We start from the raw sequence: 20,957 nt of genomic DNA on the forward strand, positions 1-20,957 counted from the left end.
TACCATTATTTGTGAGTCATGACATTTTCTGTTATGTTATGTCTCATTTAATGTAATAAATCGGGATGACAAAACATGAGCTAAAAATCAATTTTGGGTGTAAGCTCGAGCACTAAAATACAAAATTCTTCTGGCAACAACATATGCCGCAACCGACTAATCATTTGATGCTCACAACGTGAAGCATCATTATGACGTTCCATCCAGTAATATGCCCACTTCACTCCTGAGCGGTCAATATACAGTTCACCTATTGATGCTATTTCAATAAAAGACCGAGCAATAAGGATGGATTATTCCCAACGTGCAAAGAAAGCATAGACTGGAGACGATGCCGTATGGAGTATAGGAGCTACTTGAAAAATGATGGGTTTCCACTAGGTACTGCGAGAATACATATGATATCGTACAGAGATGAGTGTAATAACATTGAATTGCAAAATTAATAATTTAGCTCACAGCGAGAGAGGGCACTCAAAGCTCTATCGATCCCGATGGATAGGCAGAAAATTAACTCAAAAGTATTAACTTTTTGTAACTCAATGCTATATAAAATGGACCATATTGTTCTTTGGAATCATTCAATAAATTTCATTGAAATTACTACATTCATTCTACAATTCCAGCATTTCGAGTGGTAGTTTGCTTGTCTCACGATTTATGCTAGCCAACCGTAGCGGATTTACCGATGAAGAATTTGCACTTCACATTGTTCGAAGTTACCTAGATTACATAGTTAGAAGTTTGACTCTCTGATCCTTCCATCACACTTGTAGTAACGGGTGAGTCATAAGTAGCGGGACTAAATTCATGTCACGTTTTCCGTCACACGCTTGAGGATGAAGAGCCACTAGCTGCCTAAGAGCCCCCGCAGACTGCAGAGTTTTGTCGGCCGATAGATCGGTCGGATGACTTAATCGGTATGGAGCGATATGCATATGCGTACACTACACCGATTCAGTTTCGGCCGATAAAAAAAATTGATAGGCTTCCCGATTGCATTCAAACTATTCTACCAACCCCCTTAAACCAGGGTTGCAAATATTGGTTTTTTGGGGAACCCAATAAGTCCATGTTTCTAATTATCACCACGGGCAACGATGCGATGCTATCTGCACCTGCAGATAGGTTTTCTTGGTTGAAAATACAAGCGAACAGGACTGATACTTGCAAAACTTGATCGATATCAAACGTCATCGGAAGACTAATATCTCGGATGGATTAGGTAAACCATTCAGAGGAAATACTTATGGGTAAAATGTTCCGACATTACCTCGATTTGAGAGGCAAATCATCTCCCGGAAACCTCAAACTGAGAACTGTAATTGACCTTGTTAGACAACACATTTCGTCGTTTTTCGTAACAGTATCCCTCTACATCACCGTCGAGAAAATTAGGAGAAACTACGCGAGAAAACAACTGTTGGTCGTTGGAAAGCAATGTCCGGAAAACACCCAATGGTTAAGATTTCCACTTCAAGTTTTCGTCGTTCTATCAGAGTTTTCTCACTCGAAAGACTTCAAGGACATAGTGGTGGAGAAAATCACATACGGGACGCCGACAAGCAGTATTTTTTTAATTTTAAAATCAAAACCAGGTCAATTGAGTCTCCCTGTCAATCCTGCATAACTAGATGGGAAAGTTCCGATAAACAGAAAGAAAATCCGGGTGTAGATTATATAACACAGAAACCCGGAATGAACATGCCCAACAATTTTTTGTTCGTGTTGAGTTCTGTTCCAATGAAATTTATTTCATTTAATGAGTATACAATATTCACTTGGCCCCCTTTTTAGCAGCTACATATAAAAACTATTTTATATATTGCTTGAATGTAGAATCTGGCAATAGCGCAGATGGAAAGCTTGTCGGTTTTCCGAGCCGAAAGTTGGGGGGCTCGAATCCCGCCACTATCTAAATGATTTTTCGAGTTGGAAATTTGTTCGACAACCCTTGAGCAATAGATTAGGCTGTCAAAAAAGTCCTGCGGTATTTTTTTTTGAATTTTCATTTGTTCATAAAATTAGTTACAATCATCTGTTTTAGGTCAAATATGCGCCGTTTTGTTCGATGACTTGTTCCCAACGAGATGCCAACTTCATAATACCCCTGTTATAGAAGCTCGCTTCCATATTGGCAAAAACTCGGATAGCCAATTTTCACAGGCCTCTTTTGTGGCTAACTTCTGACTACCTAGCTCGTTCGCCATGGACAAAAACAGGTGGTAGTCACTTGGTGCAAGGTCCGGACTATACGGCGGATGCAAAAGAACCTCCCATCCGAGCTCCCGGAGCTTCTGGCGCGTCACCAAAGTGGTGTGTGTGGCCTGGCGTTGTCCTGATGGAAGACAATGCAGCCTCTGTTTATCAAAGATGGCCTCTTCTTCATGAGTGCTACCTTCAAGCGGTTCCGCTTCCGCTTCAGAAACGGGTAGATTTTGTTGCGATTCAGCAGCGATTCACATGCGTCGATACGGTCAATGATGTTTTCTGCGTCAACGTGTATGGCACCCATACATCGAGCTTCTTTGTGAATCCAAGCTTCTTCAAATGGTTAATAACGGTTTGATGACTTATCCCCAGCTCTTGGCCGATGCTACGGCTGCTACTATGCCGGTCTTTCTCGGCTAATTCAGCTATTTTGTCGCAATTTTCGACGACAGGCCTTCCGGAGCGTGGCGCATCTTCGACGACCTCTACACCAGAACGAAAACGTTCAAACCATCGTTGTGCGGTGGAAATGGAAACTGCATCGGGTCCATAAACTGCACAAATTTTATTGGCAGCTTGAGATGCATTTTTGCCTTTGTCATAGTAGTACTGTAAAATATGTCGGAATTTCTCTTTATTTTGCTCCATATTTGCGACACTATAACTCACGAACGACTTAACCAAACAAAACACTGTCAAGGACTATATTATAGCGCGCAAAAATACCTTCCTAACAAGCTATAGTATGACTCGATACAATGAATACAACTAGAACTACGCGCTTACAACGACACCTCGCGGAAATACCGCAGGACTTTTTTGACAGCCTAATATATCGCAATTTATCGTTGTGCTTGCCACACAATGCTTTCAATCCCATTCTTACTTGGTATGAGCATTATGAATATTAAAGGTGCATAAAATAGAATTGAATCACTTTAAACCGACAAACAAACCACTGATTTCTCGTTTGTTTGAGAAACCTTCTAAGTTCACCAACTTTAAAACGTAACATTTTTAGCTTAAACTGTCATATTTATGAAAAATAATATGTTTTGAGTGTGACAACCGAACCTGATAGCAACAAACAGAAGGACCAGGTTTGAGAAAAACAGATTTAGTCGTTTTCTCGCGAGCGCGTCAAATGGTTCAATCATTCAGCTTTCCCCATTTCACCATTTCACCATTTCGTCCATGATTATCAATATTTTCAAGAAATAATGATTGCACAGAAAATCTAAATGCGAAAATAATAAATTAATAAGATATTCATTTGTCCACTTTTTGAATGCTCTAGTTCGGCGCATCTGTTTCATATCAGGTATTCAAATGTTTCCATACATATATTGTCTTTTTCATGATTGACAGTAGTTTTACCGAATATTCTTACGGATTCACATGTTTTAAAGGCTTATAACATCCAGCTTCTATTGGTGCCAATGTGACCTTCATTTGAGCTAACTTTAAATCAATCACCTGATGATTATTTGGTACGTATTCAGATATTTTCTGGATCATAACACTTACAAATATTGTATACATCATGTTTGCACACCATTTGTGTCAGATTTATATATTGATTTCTGAAACCAGACAAACCATGATCATTTTTCGAACAAACCATGAGCATAATTTCTCTATGAAGAACATTCTTAAAAACATAAAAAATGAACAATTTGAACGCTTTATAATATTATTAATAACTAGAGACTTGAGACTTTTCAACAAACCCAAATTCGTATTGATTACATGTGATTTTCATGAAGAAAAATCGATTTTAATTTACTAGTTGCGTGAAAACACTCAAAATCGTACAAACCATTATCATTTACCTTACAAGGTAAATTGTTTATTTTAGCGCCAAAAATGACTACATTTCAGGCAACAGTTAAAAAAAATGTTGAAAACAAAAATTTGAGTTGGAATGTATTTTTTAATTTGATGTGTCCCCTATATCTCTATTTTTTCACATTGATATGTCTAACCATTTTTCTTCCCTTATTGATCAAAATCTTGGGGAATATTAGAGGAGCACTTCATTGTGAATTGTACTGGATATAAAACATATCAGGCATACATCCAAAACCATCTATGGTTTTCCATTATATCTCGTATTCGAATGCCTTCATGGGGAGCAAATGAAAGCTAAATGATTAAGCCAATTATATTCGTTTCTTCGGGGGTTGTTGGGGAAGGGTACTGTCATACAAATGAAATTAATATTTCTGCATGATTCGAGAACTAATCAAGCAAATGGAGCCGAATATGGCATGTGAGGGTTTTTAAGTAGGCTCCCTTTTCTGAAAAATATTTTCTGTTTCTGGAAGGGGGAAAAGGGATCCCATAAAAATATTACACATATTTCAATCAAACATGACAAATTTACGGAAAACTCTGAAGGAAAATGGGAATATTCGGGAAATTGATTTCTCATATGTTCTACAAATACATCGCGACAAACATTGTTTGTCCATTTGATGTTTGCACTAACGAAATTGATCTTTGTTCGAAAATGGAAATGGATTTTCAGTAAAAAAAAACGCTATATAAATAAAAATGGATCACCAAATGTGTTGGTAAGCGCAGAAGGAAGGAATCGTCCGATTTGGGATGTCTTCATTTTAGTATATTTTCTGTATCAAACATGTATTCCATGTAATGGAGAATCATGTTATTCGTAAGTGATTGAAAAATCTCGAACGAGAATTGTGTCTGAAAATAATTTTATATCGTACTGAAGAGTTCAAGTAGAAGTACTAGGAATTTTATAGTAAAAGTAAATTGTAAAGGGTCAATCAAAAGATCAATCAATGGGAGTTCTGCAATTGGGGCCATGAACGTGCGCTTAGTAAGAAAACTTAAATGTTTGAATGTATTGATAACAAAAAATCAATTTTGGGCTGGACGAAGTTTGTCAATCTGGTTTGTAGATGAGAGATGATAATTTACGATCAATGTATAAGGATCTATTTCTCGGAAGATCAGTCAGTCATGGTATTCTAAGATACAAAAAAGTATTATATTCCCAATCAAAAATCTTCTTTCATTACATTACAAAATTGAATGAACGAATTTGTATTGCCAATATAACTATAGCAAAGTTTTCGCTTCAACTTGTAGGTTTGCTAAACGAGCCTACCCGCACCACACTGGTGTATGAAAACTGCTACCATGGCTCGCTGAAGGATGTGCTCACCAGAGACAAGATTAAACTAGATTGGACGTTCCGACTGAGCCTGTTGACCGACCTTGTCCGAGGGATGCGATACCTACATAGGTCACCGATTCGGGTGCACGGGACGCTCTCTTCGCGCAACTGCGTAGTCGATGCCCGCTGGGTGCTGAAAATAACCGATTATGGGCTGTTGAGTTTCTACGATGCCCAGGGCATAGTGCCGCCACCAAAAAGTGCCAAAGATTTACTGTGGACTGCCCCGGAAGCATTACGTGACAACATAAACTATCCCAAAGGTGGCACCCAAGCGGCCGATGTGTACTCATTTGGAATTATCATGCAGGAGGTGGTGGTCCGGGGGGAACCCTACTGCATGATGTCGCTTCCGCCAGAAGAGATCATAGCGAAAATCAGAAAACCACCTCCGCTCATACGGCCATCGGTGTCGAAAGGAGCCGCCCCACCAGAAGCAATCAACATAATGCGCCAGTGCTGGGCGGAAAATCCAGAAATGAGGCCAGATTTTATAACGTAATAATTTCAATAAAACCACCGTTCAATTCACTGGCTTCATGCGGCATTGTAATTAATATCTTATTTTTGTTCGTTTGTTTGTCTCGCATCATTTCAGGATCTGTGACCTTTTCAAAGAATTAAATCATGGCAGAGATATTAACTTTGTTGAAACCATTTTTCAACTGTTGGGAAAATACTCCAACAATCTTGAAGAACTGATAAGGGAACGAACCGACCAACTAGACATGGAGCGTAAAAAGACTGAACAATTGCTGAATAGAATGCTCCCAAGGTGAGTAACAATAAGAAATTGTGAAATATCACCAAACTATTTTGCGTGTCTCAAAATGTGAGCTTATTAATTCCCACATTTCTCACCAACATCGTCATTCTCAGCTCCGTTGCGGAACGTCTCAAAGTTGGCCTCGCCGTGGAGCCGGAAGAGTTTGCCGAGGTGACAATCTATTTTAGCGATATCGTTGGCTTCACGACGATAGCCGCTCATTGCACTCCAGTGCAGGTAGTGGATCTGTTGAATGATTTGTATACCTGTTTTGATGCAACGATAAATGCCTACAATGTGTACAAGGTGGAAACCATCGGCGATGCCTATATGGTTGTCGGTGGACTGCCCGTTCGAACGCCGGATCATGCGGAACAAATTGCGACAATGGCGCTGGATTTGCTGCATCAAAGCGGCAGATTCAAGGTGCGACATTTACCGGGTGTACCATTGCAGCTTCGCATAGGACTGCACACGGGTAAGTCAATTACAGAGCAATACCGAGCATTTGTTTCCCCTCCTAATACAGGAAGGTTCTTGTGTTTATCGGACTTCAACAGGTCCATGCTGTGCTGGTGTCGTCGGATTGACAATGCCCCGATACTGCCTGTTTGGTGACACAGTCAACACGGCATCCCGCATGGAGTCAACAGGTATTCTCATCCACTCAGTAACGCACTCACGTCAATTTGTAAAATCAATTGCCCGAGATGAAATTCACGTTTATGGTCGCATTTGAGCAATCACTTTTATGAACGCGAACGGACACGACAAATGCTCATAAATCGGAATTTCATATCGTGCCAAATATCGCCCCACATGTTTGCACCGTCTGCCATCAGCCATCAATCATTCATTGCCATTTCCTCTTCCATTCTCCACATAATGGAATGAAAAAGTAGTCACCACCTACGCAGCCACCGCTGGCTTAGTATAACTCTCTAGGGATAAACGATCCACTGCGGGGAGCAAAGCAATCAATCTCCGAGATTCCTCAAACACTTCCGAGCGTACACTTCCCAAAATCAAAATGAATTGCGAATGAAACGTTTGCTAAACAATCGGGCATATAGTAATGCATCGAAATCCGGACGCTTAAGCGCTTACGAAAATAATTTCAACTATCAAAAAAATATTGACATATCATAGCATGAAAAATTAGCGTTCCTATAGAATCAGAAGGCCTTCATCTAAGTTATGCATCACAGAATTCCACAAAATCATGTTATGTTTGTTCAAAATTTGAAATTTCTTTCATCGTGTCGTGATTTTAAATCCGGACACTTTTAATCATGATTTGAAATCCGGACACTTTTGCTTTTAAATCCGGACACGCGTTTCCTTTGCAATTCTTTGAGAGAAATTATGTATTAGGCTGTCAAAAAAGTCCTGCGGTATTTCCGCGAGGTGTCGTTTTAAGCGCGTAGTTCTAGTTGTATTCATTGTATCGAGTCATACTATAGCTTGTTGGAAAGGTATTTTTGCGCGCTATAATATAGTCCTTGACAGTGTTTTGTTTGGTTAAGTCGTTCGTGAGTTATAGTGTCGCAAATATGGAGCAAAATAAAGAGAAATTCCGACATATTTCACAGTACTACTATGACAAAGGCAAAAATGCATCTCAAGCTGCCAATAAAATTTGTGCAGTTTATGGACCCGATACAGTTTCCATTTCCACCGCACAACGATGGTTTCAACGTTTTCGTTCTGGTGTAGAGGTCGTCGAAGATGCGCCACGCTCCGGAAGGCCTGTCGTCGAAAATTGCGACAAAATAGCTGAATTAGCCGAGAAAGACCGGCATAGTAGCAGCCGTAGCATCGGCCAAGAGCTGGGGATAAGTCATCAAACCGTTATTAACCATTTGAAGAAGCTTGGATTCACAAAGAAGCTCGATGTATGGGTGCCATACACGTTGACGCAAAAAACATCATTGACCGTATCGACGCATGTGAATCGCTGCTGAATCGCAACAAAATCGACCCGTTTCTGAAGCGGAAGCGGAACCGCTTGAAGGTAGCACTCATGAAGAAGAGGCCATCTTTGATAAACAGAGGCCGCATTGTCTTCCATCAGGACAACGCCAGGCCACACACTTCTTTGGTGACGCGCCAGAAGCTCCGGGAGCTCGGATGGGAGGTTCTTTTGCATCCGCCGTATAGTCCGGACCTTGCACCAAGTGACTACCACCTGTTTTTGTCCATGGCGAACGAGCTAGGTAGTCAGAAGTTAGCCACAAAAGAGGCCTGTGAAAATTGGCTATCCGAGTTTTTTGCGAATATGGAAGCGAGCTTCTATAACAGGGGTATTATGAAGTTGGCATCTCGTTGGGAACAAGTCATCGAACAAAACGGCGCATATTTGACTTAAAACAGATGATTGTAACTAATTTTATGAACAAATGAAAATTCAAAAAAAATACCGTAGGACTTTTTTGACAGCCTAATATTAACTGACCCGACGAACTTTGTCCGTCCAAAATAGATTTTTTGATTTGAATGCTTTCAAACATCCACGTTTTCTTACTAAGTGAACGTTAGTGAGTCCAATCACTGAACTCTTCATTGATTGATTACCCTTTGACCCTTTACAATTTCCTTTTACTATAAATTGTCTAGTACTTCTACAAAAATTCGTCCTTATAATATGAAATTATTTTCCGGCACAATTCTCGTTCAAGATTCTTCAAGCATTTGGAAATAACATGTTTCTGCGTTGCATGGAGTACACGTTTGATACAGAGAATATTACAAAATAAAGACAGCTCAAATCGGACCATTCCTTTCTCGGGTTTAGGGCACACCAACACATTTGGCCTTCAATTTTTGTTAATATAGATTGAAGATATAGAAATGCGTTATTTCGTCTGAAAATCCTTTTCCATTTTCGAACAAAAATCAATTTCGTTAGCGCCAACATCAAATGGACTAACAACGCTTAGCTAATTGTAGAACATATGGGAATTCAATTTTCCGAATTTTCCGATTTTTCTCTCCACTATATTGATCTACGGAAAGAGACGAATACAACGAAATATAGATGACTCAAATTGAACCATTCCTTCCTCGGGTTTTGCGCTTACCAACACATTTGGCCCTCCATTTTTTTATAGATATAAGATATGGAAATGCGTTATTTCACCTGAAAATCCATTTCCACTTACGAACAAAGATCAATTTCGATAGCGTGTACATGTACATGTACATGTATTACATGTACATGTATGAAATACATGGTACATGTATGAAATGAGTTAGGCATGTTCACCTAGAATCGTAATTGAAATTTTCTCATACGCACAAAAACGTAGTAGGAAACAAATAACGTTTTTCAAAATGATGTTTGGTTGCGGTTGGGATGGCATATTTTTCCTGGCTCAAAACCGCTAAAGGGCCAGAAGATAATAAGGTATATCAGCTTTTGAAAACAGAACATTGTCAGTAGTAATCCTCCACTGACCACTTTGCCCCCCAAGCAACGAAATGCGAAATATGCGAAATAATCGCTGAAATTGAAAAAAATATCTGTTCACCTCCCCTAGGATATGTGAACAAACGTCCAAACTGCTGATTTGTCGCAAATATAGGGTTGGGGAAAAACAAATGTCGTATTTCTGATCGAAATTTGACGCTTTATTAAACATACTTAAAATTATCCAATTTAGGTCAAATTTGCGCCGTTTTGTTTGCAAACATGTTGCCATTTAGAAGGCAACTTCATTATCCCCCCCCTTATGAAACCCCCTCTCTTTATTTGCAAAAAACTCAGACAGCCAGTTTTCGCGAGCCTCTTTTGAGGCCAACTTAGTATCACCAAGAGCGTTTTGCATGGACCGGAAGAGATGATAATCACTTGTAGCCAGGTCCGGACTATACGGTGGGTGCAATAGGATATCCCATCCGAGCTCCCGTAGCTTCTGGCAGGTCATCAAAGATGTGTGAGGTCGAGCGTTGTCCTGGTGGAAAACAACACCATTTCTATTGATTATTTCTGGCCGCTTCTGGTCAATCGCCTACTTCAAACGGTCAAGCTGCTCACAGTAGAGAACCGAGTTGAGGGTCTGGCCATAGTTGAGCAGCTCATAGTGGATGATTCCCTTCCAATCCCACTAAACACATAGCAAAACCTTCCTGGCCGTCAAACCGAGCTAGGCGATGGTTTGGGCCGGCTCACCGCGCTTCAACCACGACTTTTTTCGCTTTAGGTTGTCGTACGTGATCCACTTTTAATCACCAGTCACCATCTTCTTCAAAAATGGGGCGAGTTCGTTCCGTTTCAGCAGTGCATCGCAGGCGTTGAATCGGTCTAAAAAATTTTTTTGCGTCAACTCGTGTGGCACCCATACATCCAACTTTCTTTGGAATCCATTCTTCTGCAAATGGTTCCAAACGGTTTTCTGGTCTATACCCAGTTCCTGGCCAATCGAGCGAGTGCTCACATGCCGGTCTACTTTTTTTCAACGATTTTATCGGTTTCCACGACGATTGGCCTACCAGTACGGGGCGTATCTTCGACAGCCACTACACCAGAACGGAATCGATCAAACCAACGCTGTGCTGTTCGAATCGTTACAGTATCGTATAAACTACACGATTTTTTTTCGGGCGCCTTCGTTGCAGAATTTCTTGCTTGGTGGACTCCATCTTTGACGCGCTATAACTTAAGACAGAAAAGGACAATCACAACACTGTCAAAATTTCTTTTTCCCCAACCCAATATCAGGTCAAATAAACTAAATTTCAATAGAAATTCCTTAAATTCGAAACGCACAAAACTATGACCTAATGGGTACCGAAAATGCGTTTTTTGTTTTTATTTATATCTTGACAGGCGACAGCTCCACTGTAGTAAGGGTAACTCAAAAGTCATGAAATTCTTTAAACATAAGATGACTATCAATACGGTGTCAATAGTCAATAGTTATACTACCAAACAAGCAGGTGACCACATTACCCCCACTACCCTTATATTTTCAAAATCCTATCAAACGAAAGTGCTTGACAAGTAGAACATAGTCATTGATGAAAAATGTAAATCCAAGATGGCGGCCGTTTCAAAATGGCGGATTACATATTTTCTCTGAACCCTATCATTATGGATATCAAATGAAAGGGATTGACTAGTACACAGTTATTCATGAAAAATGGAAATCCAAACTGGCCACCACTACAAGATGGCGCCATATTTTTTTTTTTAGAACCCCATCAATATACAGTGTCGGACAATAGAATAGGACCACAGCTCAATCCAAAATAGAAAGTGACAAAACTTTGAGAAAAAAATTTCCATTTAAGTGCATCAAACCATTTACAAATTGTAAATTCCATTCTTCGAAGAAATTAATATCATCCGTAGTTAAACCAATTGTCCTTTATTTAAAAATGCGTTTTAAGCATACTTACTGACTAAAATAACGCGACATAAAATAGGACCGCTTTAGAATTCATGGTAAAAAAAAATTTAAAAAAAGGAAATTCATACCGTGATCGATTTGCAGGGTTAGTACTTGGTGGTATAACCCTTATTACGCATAACTCCTCGCACCCGGTTCGGCATCGACTCCACCAGCTTTTGGCACGTTCTCAGCGGGATAGCGTACCACACCGCCTGGATTCTCTCCCACAGCTGCTGCTTGTTTTTTTGATTTTTCGGTGTACACCTTACGTTTAACTATTTCCCATAGGTTCTCTATGGGATTGAGATCAGGGGACTGTGCTGGCCACTCCATAACGTCTACCTTATTATCCTGGAACCACTTTAGGGGCATCTCCCACTCGGCGTGTGGCAGCATTACTTCCCGAAGTATCTGGGCGTAGAGATGCTGGTCCATAATCCGGTCGATCCAGTACAAAGGACCCACCCCGTACCAAGAAAAGCACCCCCACACCATGATGTTACCTCCTCCATGTTTGAATGTTTTATTTGTATACTGGGGCATATATATACGCACAGCCGAGTGGGCGATTCCGAAACATCTTAAATAAAGTTTTGGATTTATTTTTCCACAACCTAATATTTTGAACTATTATGGAAATATTAAAACAGTTTTTTTACCATATCAATGCGTTACGATTTCCCAATCTGAAATTTGATCATCCTAAACCAATCCAATGAATGTATGAGAAAAAATTGGCCCTAAAATTTCAAAAAGTTACCCTATACAAAATGTTCACCATCTCGGAACAACAACCTATGCCAAATATCAGCTCAATGGCGCAAAGCGGTCAATGTTTGAGTTTTTTGAAAATCGAAAAATCACCCAAGGTAAAGAAATCGGGGTTTTCGAAAAAAATGATGCCAAATGTTTTAAAGTTGCATGAAACGTCGAAATCTAGTGTCATCTCGAAATTTTTTTTTTTTTGTCAAAAATTGGCATTCTGGGACTTTTTTTTCGGAGTACGAAACGAAAAGTATGGTTTTGAGCCGATTTTTCATTCGGAACACGTCGCATGACATGTCGAGATTTACTGTTCTCGACATTTTTTCACGTTTTTTGCCACATTAAATATTTCATAGCGAATATCGGCAGCTTCATGTGGTTGAAAATGTCTGCCATACTTCCAGTTACGGCATAACATGTATTTAAAGGTAAAGATGTATTTCAAGAGAAATTATTTCCGACCGCTAAGGGTTAGATCATGAAAAACGAGAAAAGTCTGCCGGAATCATATCAGGTTAATACAGTGGTTGTTCGATCATTTCTCCGCCATTTCTATCATTTTGGTCACAAATTCGTTCACAATACAGTCTTGAGGCATGATATGTTGTTGTGGCACAAAACTCAGTAATTTTCCCTCACACTAAAATTCACATAGACTACTGACATATTTATAACATACATATAACGAACTCAAAAAACGAAAAGCGTGAACCGATCATTCACATGAAAAATGATTTGAATTCATCTTTCGGATGGAGAAATAAACATTAATTTGATAAAGTGTATTGCAGATTGTGTTGGAGTTTGCAGATTGTTTCGGTTCACGATTAAGGGGGTATTCTAGTGCAGAGACACGAATTTCGGACGTTTCTTCGAGCTTCGTGAAAATAAAACAAATAATAGTTTTACTATCCATTATATCATTATTTATTCATCTATCTTTTAACAATAAAACAAAAATTGAAGGAAGAAAAAATATACATAACTAGAATAGCTAAGAGCTGATGAAGTAAGATGGCTCAAAAAAAGTTGTTACATGACGTACACGATTCCAGCCCTTCTGGTTATCTGAAACAAAAAAATCGAAAAGATTCTAAATTAGTAAAGATGCCACTATCGCATGAGCCTCGGACAAGTCAAAAACATATTTTTTTGATAAAATGGCGGACGTTTGAAAAACAAAATGCGGTTCAAAACGTTTTTTCTTGCTTAAAATATCACTTTTTAGAGATTTATGCGATAGAGAGATGTCTGCAGATTGTATCCATGCAAATTAGAATCGGTTCAGTAGAACTTGAGATAACGTGTACGCCGGTTTGAAAAAACTAGTTTCGAGAAAAATGCGTTTGAAGTTCATTGTTATGGCCGTAGCAGGTTAGATACCGCATCACTAAAATGACTCTAACTCGGTAAATAATAGAATTTTCGATATGTCCTTTCTATGGCATATTCTTGAATGCCTTAACTACATAAATATCAAAAAAAATACTTTTTTCAAATTTCTAGACTAGAATACTGCCTTAATGATAGGCGGTCAAGCAAACCAAAGTCGTCATGGACGATTTCGGTGCAGATAGTTTATATTCTTCTTTGCCTCTAACTCATTAAATGTCGAACCTCTCCATGCATTATGAAACAGCAGCTTGATACGGACTACACAAAACGAATGATTTATATTCAATTAATGCAGCAGATCCTGACCCATAAGCGTCAGAGAGTGCAAACTATGTGAATATTTAGCATGCTAGAAGCTCAGGGAAAGGTAGTCAAATTATATTTTTCAATTTCAACTGTGCTATCCCTTGCAATATATATACAGAGACTCAATCACATAATCTTACGCCACCATGTAGATCTCTTTTCCCTTCTTTTCAAAATCGAAAACAAGCTCTAGGAACATTCTATTTAGATAAAGTAAAAGTACCATATGAAAAAAGGATGAAAAAGGTTTTTATTTCCCTGAGAATGGCGAATGTATGTGCTAATGTATGAAAATTGACTCAAACCCATTTTCGTGCGGTGGTTGAAATCTCAACTCGATTTCGAAGGAGTTGATCATTTTCAGAATTCCATCATTAGTATGGTTTCCCTTGTTAATTGCTACTATCTTTATCTTTCTTCAGCCGTTATCCACGAGTTTTTTGGTGTAAAATAGTTATTTTCAGAAATTTTATGGTTTCTAAATTTCCTACATTGACAACTTCCTTAGTTTTTCACTGGTATTGATATCTGGAGATTATGGAGGAATATCAATAACTTTTGAGCAATTAAGACCATACGCGAATTTTATATCCCTTGTGCTCTGGGCCATTGTCTTGGTAAAACATGAATCCTCGATTCGTTTCCATTTTGCTGACACTTTGCTACACAATTTTTTTTTCAAGATATTCAAGTACATTCAGCGGATGTGATGATTAAGTTTCCGGTGATTACTGTATCGCCGGGTTCACATTTTAGAGTTAGGCTGATGTTTCTGGATGTCGAGGTTAACATAACTGAATATTATCCAAAAACTCAGTTGCGTAAAGTTCCCGACATTGAACTATTATTATGAAAATATAACAAACACATTATCGAACAATCACCTATTTGACCCCATTCAACTTGTTTCCTTTTTTTTAACACAAAACAATCATTGGGGATAATATGTCACCCTTCTAAACTCGAGTCGACCGCGAGTAATCGGTTTCCTATATTATTAACATTAGAATTAAGGGAAAATGAATATATACTAGTAACAATACAGTAAGGAGTTCGTCTCCTTTAAACCTATGTAACTGAGCCTGTAAAAATAAACGATTTAAATAAAAAAAATCATTGGGGACTGTATTAAATCGACAGACATATGAAAATCATGGCGAGAACTTAAGTCGATTTCGGAAAAACTCCCGTGATCGAATGTTTCCATGATTGGCGTTAGCATATGTATACTATTCCAAAAGGACAAGTTCTTTTGAAGATTCCAATCAATTCAAACGAACAGTAATTATTTTGAGATTTATTGACCAACTCCCGATAATTTTCAGTCAATACATACTGAGAAGGTTAAACCACAATAATCACAATCTAGTTTAAAGCCATCCTCTGATCACGTAAACTGGTTATGCATAGTACAAATGTGAGACACAATCGCAAATGATAACGGAGCACACTGCCGTATTGAAAGGGTTAAATCTGTGTCATGTATTCCTATGTGGGTGTGCCTGTGTCACGCCACAAGATTTTTATACGTATTTCACTATGCGATAGATACGGACATTGAATGGCTACGTGTCATTCTAACCAGTCTTAATTGATTCTACCACAGAATTGTTGGAATCGAACATATTCGCTGCGATACTTATATAGCAAAAAATACTAAAGTGAGTAATAACTATATCGTCTGAGGTATTTCCATAAAAAAAACATCAACAGACGCCTAAGAAAGATGGAGTTCCAAGCGAGAACATTGAAAAAAATCTTCTCAACACCCTTACCGGACTAATGCGAAACAAAATATCATTACACCATTTCGTGTCTCACGCTAGTCATTAAGCACTTCTTTCTTCCGTAAATATTAGATTTCTCGTTTCGTCCCATCACTCATCTCGTCTCGTCTATATAGCATAACCTCAAGAACAATCGCAACATAATTATTTCCCTTACATGCCTTTCTCTCTCTCTCCCCTGTGCTCCATTACACGTCAAACCAATCTGAATCTTCATCAGGCTCCTCGTGGCGAATCCACATGTCACAGCAAACGTGCAATTTGTTAGAACAAGCCGGGGGCTACGTAATAGAGCCACGCGGACCGATTGAGATCAAAGGAAAGGGTAAAATGCACACTTACTGGCTTCTGGGGAAAAAGGGCTTCGACAAAGTGCTACCACCACCGCCGCCAATTGGGTAAGTAAAACAGCGCATCAAATGAGTGCCGTGTCCTGTATATTCTCGTTGAAACTTCGAAAATTAGACCATTACTAATTTACCAAAAGAAATGATGTTGACGATGACCTCGGGAATCTCCATAGAACTAAAACCAGACAGTTGTCTGTTCCGTTCTGACACCAAAAAGTGTTCTATCGGACAAATGTTCTGTATGTAACTACGTGTTTATCGTTGATTGGATTTTTTAAGCATTATGTTCATCAACGAGACTTTTTTCAAAATTCCATCACGATCGAATGAAGAAATTAAGGTGAATAGCCCAAAAGGTGTTCCACATCAAATCGTATCACGGGAAAAACGCTGAAAAAAAATTTCATATGGTATTTTCTCTTGAAAACTTAGGCAGAAGTAGTTTAGAGTGTATTGTTTACCCTGTATTTTTATCGCTGTCAGTTTTTCGAAAATTGGAAAAAATAGCGTCATCCGAAAAGCACCGTCGCGAATCAATTTTGCGCAAGCACCTAGCAAATCCTCAACTCTATTATCGAGATAGACAACATTCAGCGGTGAGTCGTGTGATTAAGGGCCTGATTCTCGAATACACTACGAATACACTTCACGGTGGAAACGGTATGAAACGCATTCGCGATGACAACGGTACGGTGTCGACATCTGGATACGAGATTATTTTCCCACTAAACATATCATTATAATATCAAATTATCTTCAGATGAAATTTTCGTATGAGATGATTATACCACATGAAGAAAACAATGTTTTCCACTCACATTGAATACCAGTTTGATACGAAGAAGTTAATTTTCATTAATGATTTTTTATTTGAAAAGTGCTTATTCTGTCCGAAAACTCATTATTATCTTCGACACTTCACTAACTCGTAAAACGTAGTTCAATGGCGTGCCGTTCATTTCGTTTCCACCGTGAAGTGTATTCGAGAATCAGGCCCTAAACATTACTACGAAACTCCGAGTATCAAAGAGAAGGAGAAATGCGGTCAGAATGGATGTTCTATTAGTCATCAGGATCACAACGTGTCGCGAGAGTGTTGAAGCGGAATCTCAATGCTTCGGTCAGAGATGTGTCAAAATGTTGAATGTGTCCAAGTCTTCCGTTCAGAGAGCCAAGAACGGGAAGGGACAGCGTACATATAAAGTGCAGAAGGCTCCAAATCATGACGAACGTCAAAATACGGTGGGAAAGTCACGGGCACAGAAAATGTACACGCAGATGCTGACGAAGCTTCATTGTCTCTCCAAGGATGATGAGACTTATGTCATGACGGACTTCTTGCAGCTTCCGAGGCTACTGTTCATCATCGCCCAGCACAAGTTTGATGTTCCGGAGGAAATAATGAGGCAGAAACTTTCAAAGTTTGCCAGGGAATACATGATTTGGCTAGCGATCTACTCATGTGGCAAACGGAGTGCGTCGTTCGTGACTACTGGGACTGTAAAAGGACAGATCTACCTCAAAGAGTGTTCACAGAAGCGTCTGCTTCCTATGTTGAAGCATCACGAGGGTCCTTTGATCTTCGTGCCACTATTCATAGGATGCCCTGAAGTGATACGAAGATAACGGACTCACTTTCTTACCCGAGGACATGAACCCCCCAACGCATCGGAAGTAAGGCCCATCAAAAAATAGGAAGTGGGTTATATCTGTGGTATAACCGCAAGTGTGACGTATGACCATCGTTGATTTAGTGATCATTTGTTTTTAGTTGCATCTGAATCAATTCTGAATGAATGAATAAATGAATATTTGGGGGACTTCGAAAACGAGAGCGTTATGTTGAAGGCATAATATTCAGCAAAAAAAGCAATCACACGAAAGTTGTATAATACATAATACATTGCTTGTATTGTGATATGATTTGTATTCGTTTTTCAATAGACAGAATATCTGTTGCATCAAATCAGTCTACATAATTGTTGCGTTCGCATCGTTTGCCAGTGCGCGTAGAGCGGGAATTTCTTCTTAAGATTCATTGCACCTCTAATAAATTGCCGAAAGACGTGGTCTTACGTTGATCGCATTTTATTGAAAAATTACAAAACCAAATGTATTTGGTCGCAGTATTATATGGATAGAAAACATAATAAACTCTTTCGCTTGAATGTAATATTCAATTCCAAGGGAACTGGCAGATTATTTTCCGGCAACGATAACATCTTTCCAGATTCTCCTCGATACTCGAAGCCCACTAGTGGTTATTGCTAACTCGATAACCACCTGTTCATTGCGCTTGAATGAAAAAACACAGAACCAAATGTATTTGGTCGCAGTGTTATATGGATAGAAAACAAAATAAACTCTTTCGCTTGAATGTTTTTTTTCAATTCCCAGGGGAACTGGCAGATTATTTTTCAGCAACGATAACATCTTTCCGGAATCTTCTCGACGCTGGAAGGCAACCCAACGAAAATAGTTCCGCGCGTGTATATGTGTGTGTGGCGGCTGCTTCGATGTCTCCGATTTTTCTAGATGCTGATACTCTCTTGGTCGCCTTCTCTTCTCCTCCTGATGGATCGGTTTTTCTGCGCTCCCTCACAGTTCCAAACAAACTGAATGCGTTTCAGATCAGGTCAGGCCAGGTAATGAATTCCTCGATCCCTCGCCGTCCAGCTCGTTCAGTAACGATGTTGTCTTGTCGAAGTCCCCACGAAAAATGAATGCGTTCACCACCAGAATATCGCTTAAGTATGCTTTTTGTCCGTGATTGAATCGAGAGAAGGTGTGGTTTACGATGGCAATTTGGAAGGCAAACTAGAGGCGAATGAACTCTCTGAGTTTGAAACTTTCAGCGACTGAGCAATAATCGATTGAAAATTATATGATTTTCGCGATACGAAACATTTTCCGTTGCGCGCGCATCCAATATTGGATATGAAAATATCCTACTGATGGGGAAGAATAATCTTCAGAAGCTTTCTTGCTAATTGCACTTGACGATAACGATAACATCTTTCCAGATTCTCCTCGATACTCGAAGCCCACTAGTGGTTAATGCTAACTCGATAACCACCTGTTAATTGCACTTGATTGAAAAATCACGAAACCAAATGTATTTGGTCGCAGTGTTATATAGATAGAAAACATTAAAATAAACACTTTCGCATGAATGTATTTTTCAATTCCAAGGGGAACTGGTAGATTATTTTTCAGCAACGATGACATTTTTCCGGAATCTTATTGATGCTGGATAGTTCCGCGCGTGTATGTGTGTGTGTGGTGGCTGCTCCGATGTCTCAAACGGAACCGTTTGTGGCATCACTCTCCTCCTGATGGATTCCCTTCTGGCCTAAGGTGCACAAACAGGCTTTTGGTGACACCGTTCATCAGCGCCATCATGATAAACAAAGTTAGCTTCACCACAATAACGACAACATGCTCCAATCGCTGGTCAATAATAACTGAGTGGATTTCGCTGTTCAATTATAACTGAGTGGATTTCCGAGCGGCGTTCGCTTATATACAGGTTGGTGATTTCAATAGCCTGTTTTGAAAGCAATTCAGCGAATCTCGGTCTCCGGCGTAACGCTTTCGTTTTCGAAACTTTGATTTTACACCCCGGTATAGAAATGAAAAACGTAGTCCTACGTCAAATACTGGGCTTTAATGAAGCAGGCACTACGGAAGGATCCCAACAAGGTCAAGTCTGAGGAAGACATGAAAAAAGTGGATTTCCGTACAGAAGAAGCTGCAGCCAGATGTTGTACCACACCTTATGAGTTGAGTTAAGCCGAAGGTGCGAGCATACGGTTATGGTATTGAAATTGAATGAAATAAATTTGCCAAAAACTCAGTAATTGGTTTTGTACTATTGTCTGAAAGTTTGAAAAGGATCGGTCAACTAGGCATTTTTCTACAGTGTTTTTTCCGTGATGCAATTTTAAGACTCATCAGAGAGATCTAACCTTATCTTATCATAGTAGATGTATTCTCAACCCATTCGCTACGAGCGTCGTCTATAGACGACATCCGCGCGATGAGCTGTGTGTACGAGCGTCGTCTTTAGACGACATGATAGTGATACTGCACATCGATCACACCAGCGCGATGCGCATACTTTTCGGCGCAATGCTCCATTCAGCGGTAGCACTCCGACGGAGCACACTGCACACTGGAAAATCTCTGACAGATCTGTCATAAAGGATTTATTCTATCGTGAGAAATCTGTCATGAAAGATATATCGTAGGATTCTATCCTAATAGATCTACCGTGAGAAATCTATCGTGAGAGATCTATCATGTGAGATCTGTCCTAATAGATCTATCGTGAGAAATCTATCCTGATAGATAAATCGTGAGAAATTTATTCTTATAGATCTACCGTGAGTAATCTATCTTGATAGATATGTCGTGAAAAATCTATCCTCATAGTTCTATTGTGAGTCAGCGAAAAACTGCTATATTAAATATTTTGTGGCTTTAACAATTTAGATGACCCCTGTATATGAAAGAAAAACGCCGAATCAATTGTGCATATTGAACTAAAATTAAAATGTAGGATAGAATCAATTGATAACGATTATTTCAAAATCATCAAGCGAGTAAATGAGAATATACGATACATGGCGATCATATTTCTGTTGAATACATCGATATTCACTCATTTCATTTTTTCTCGCGCTTTCACTTGGAAAGAGAGTCGCACGGGTATGTATTTGAAAAGCAAACGAAGTAAAATTTGTTTTCTTCTGCCTTCGAAGGCAAAAATAATAA

General features: G+C 39.2%; 1 protein-coding gene across 6 annotated transcripts in view; it reads left to right on the forward strand.

Moving 5' to 3' along the window:
• The window catches only part of LOC129775073 (uncharacterized), a 237,057-nt gene that overhangs the window by 206,904 nt on the left and 9,196 nt on the right, over positions 1 to 20,957 (forward strand). For all 6 annotated transcript variants that reach the window (XR_008742849.1, XM_055779312.1, XM_055779314.1 and 3 more), the window contains 6 exons: positions 5,332 to 5,917; positions 6,018 to 6,194; positions 6,299 to 6,663; positions 6,746 to 6,838; positions 16,052 to 16,229; positions 20,880 to 20,891. Coding sequence is in view for 5 of the 6 variants with exons in the window: in XM_055779312.1 (XP_055635287.1) it covers positions 5,332 to 5,917; positions 6,018 to 6,194; positions 6,299 to 6,663; positions 6,746 to 6,838; positions 16,052 to 16,229; positions 20,880 to 20,891 (1,411 nt within the window). In the remaining variant the exon portion in view is untranslated. The remainder of the gene's footprint in view (positions 1 to 5,331; positions 5,918 to 6,017; positions 6,195 to 6,298; positions 6,664 to 6,745; positions 6,839 to 16,051; positions 16,230 to 20,879; positions 20,892 to 20,957) is intronic.

The sequence above is a fragment of the Toxorhynchites rutilus genome, chromosome 3 (genome assembly GCF_029784135.1).
Source record: "Toxorhynchites rutilus septentrionalis strain SRP chromosome 3, ASM2978413v1, whole genome shotgun sequence".
Lineage (NCBI taxonomy): Eukaryota > Metazoa > Arthropoda > Insecta > Diptera > Culicidae > Toxorhynchites > Toxorhynchites rutilus.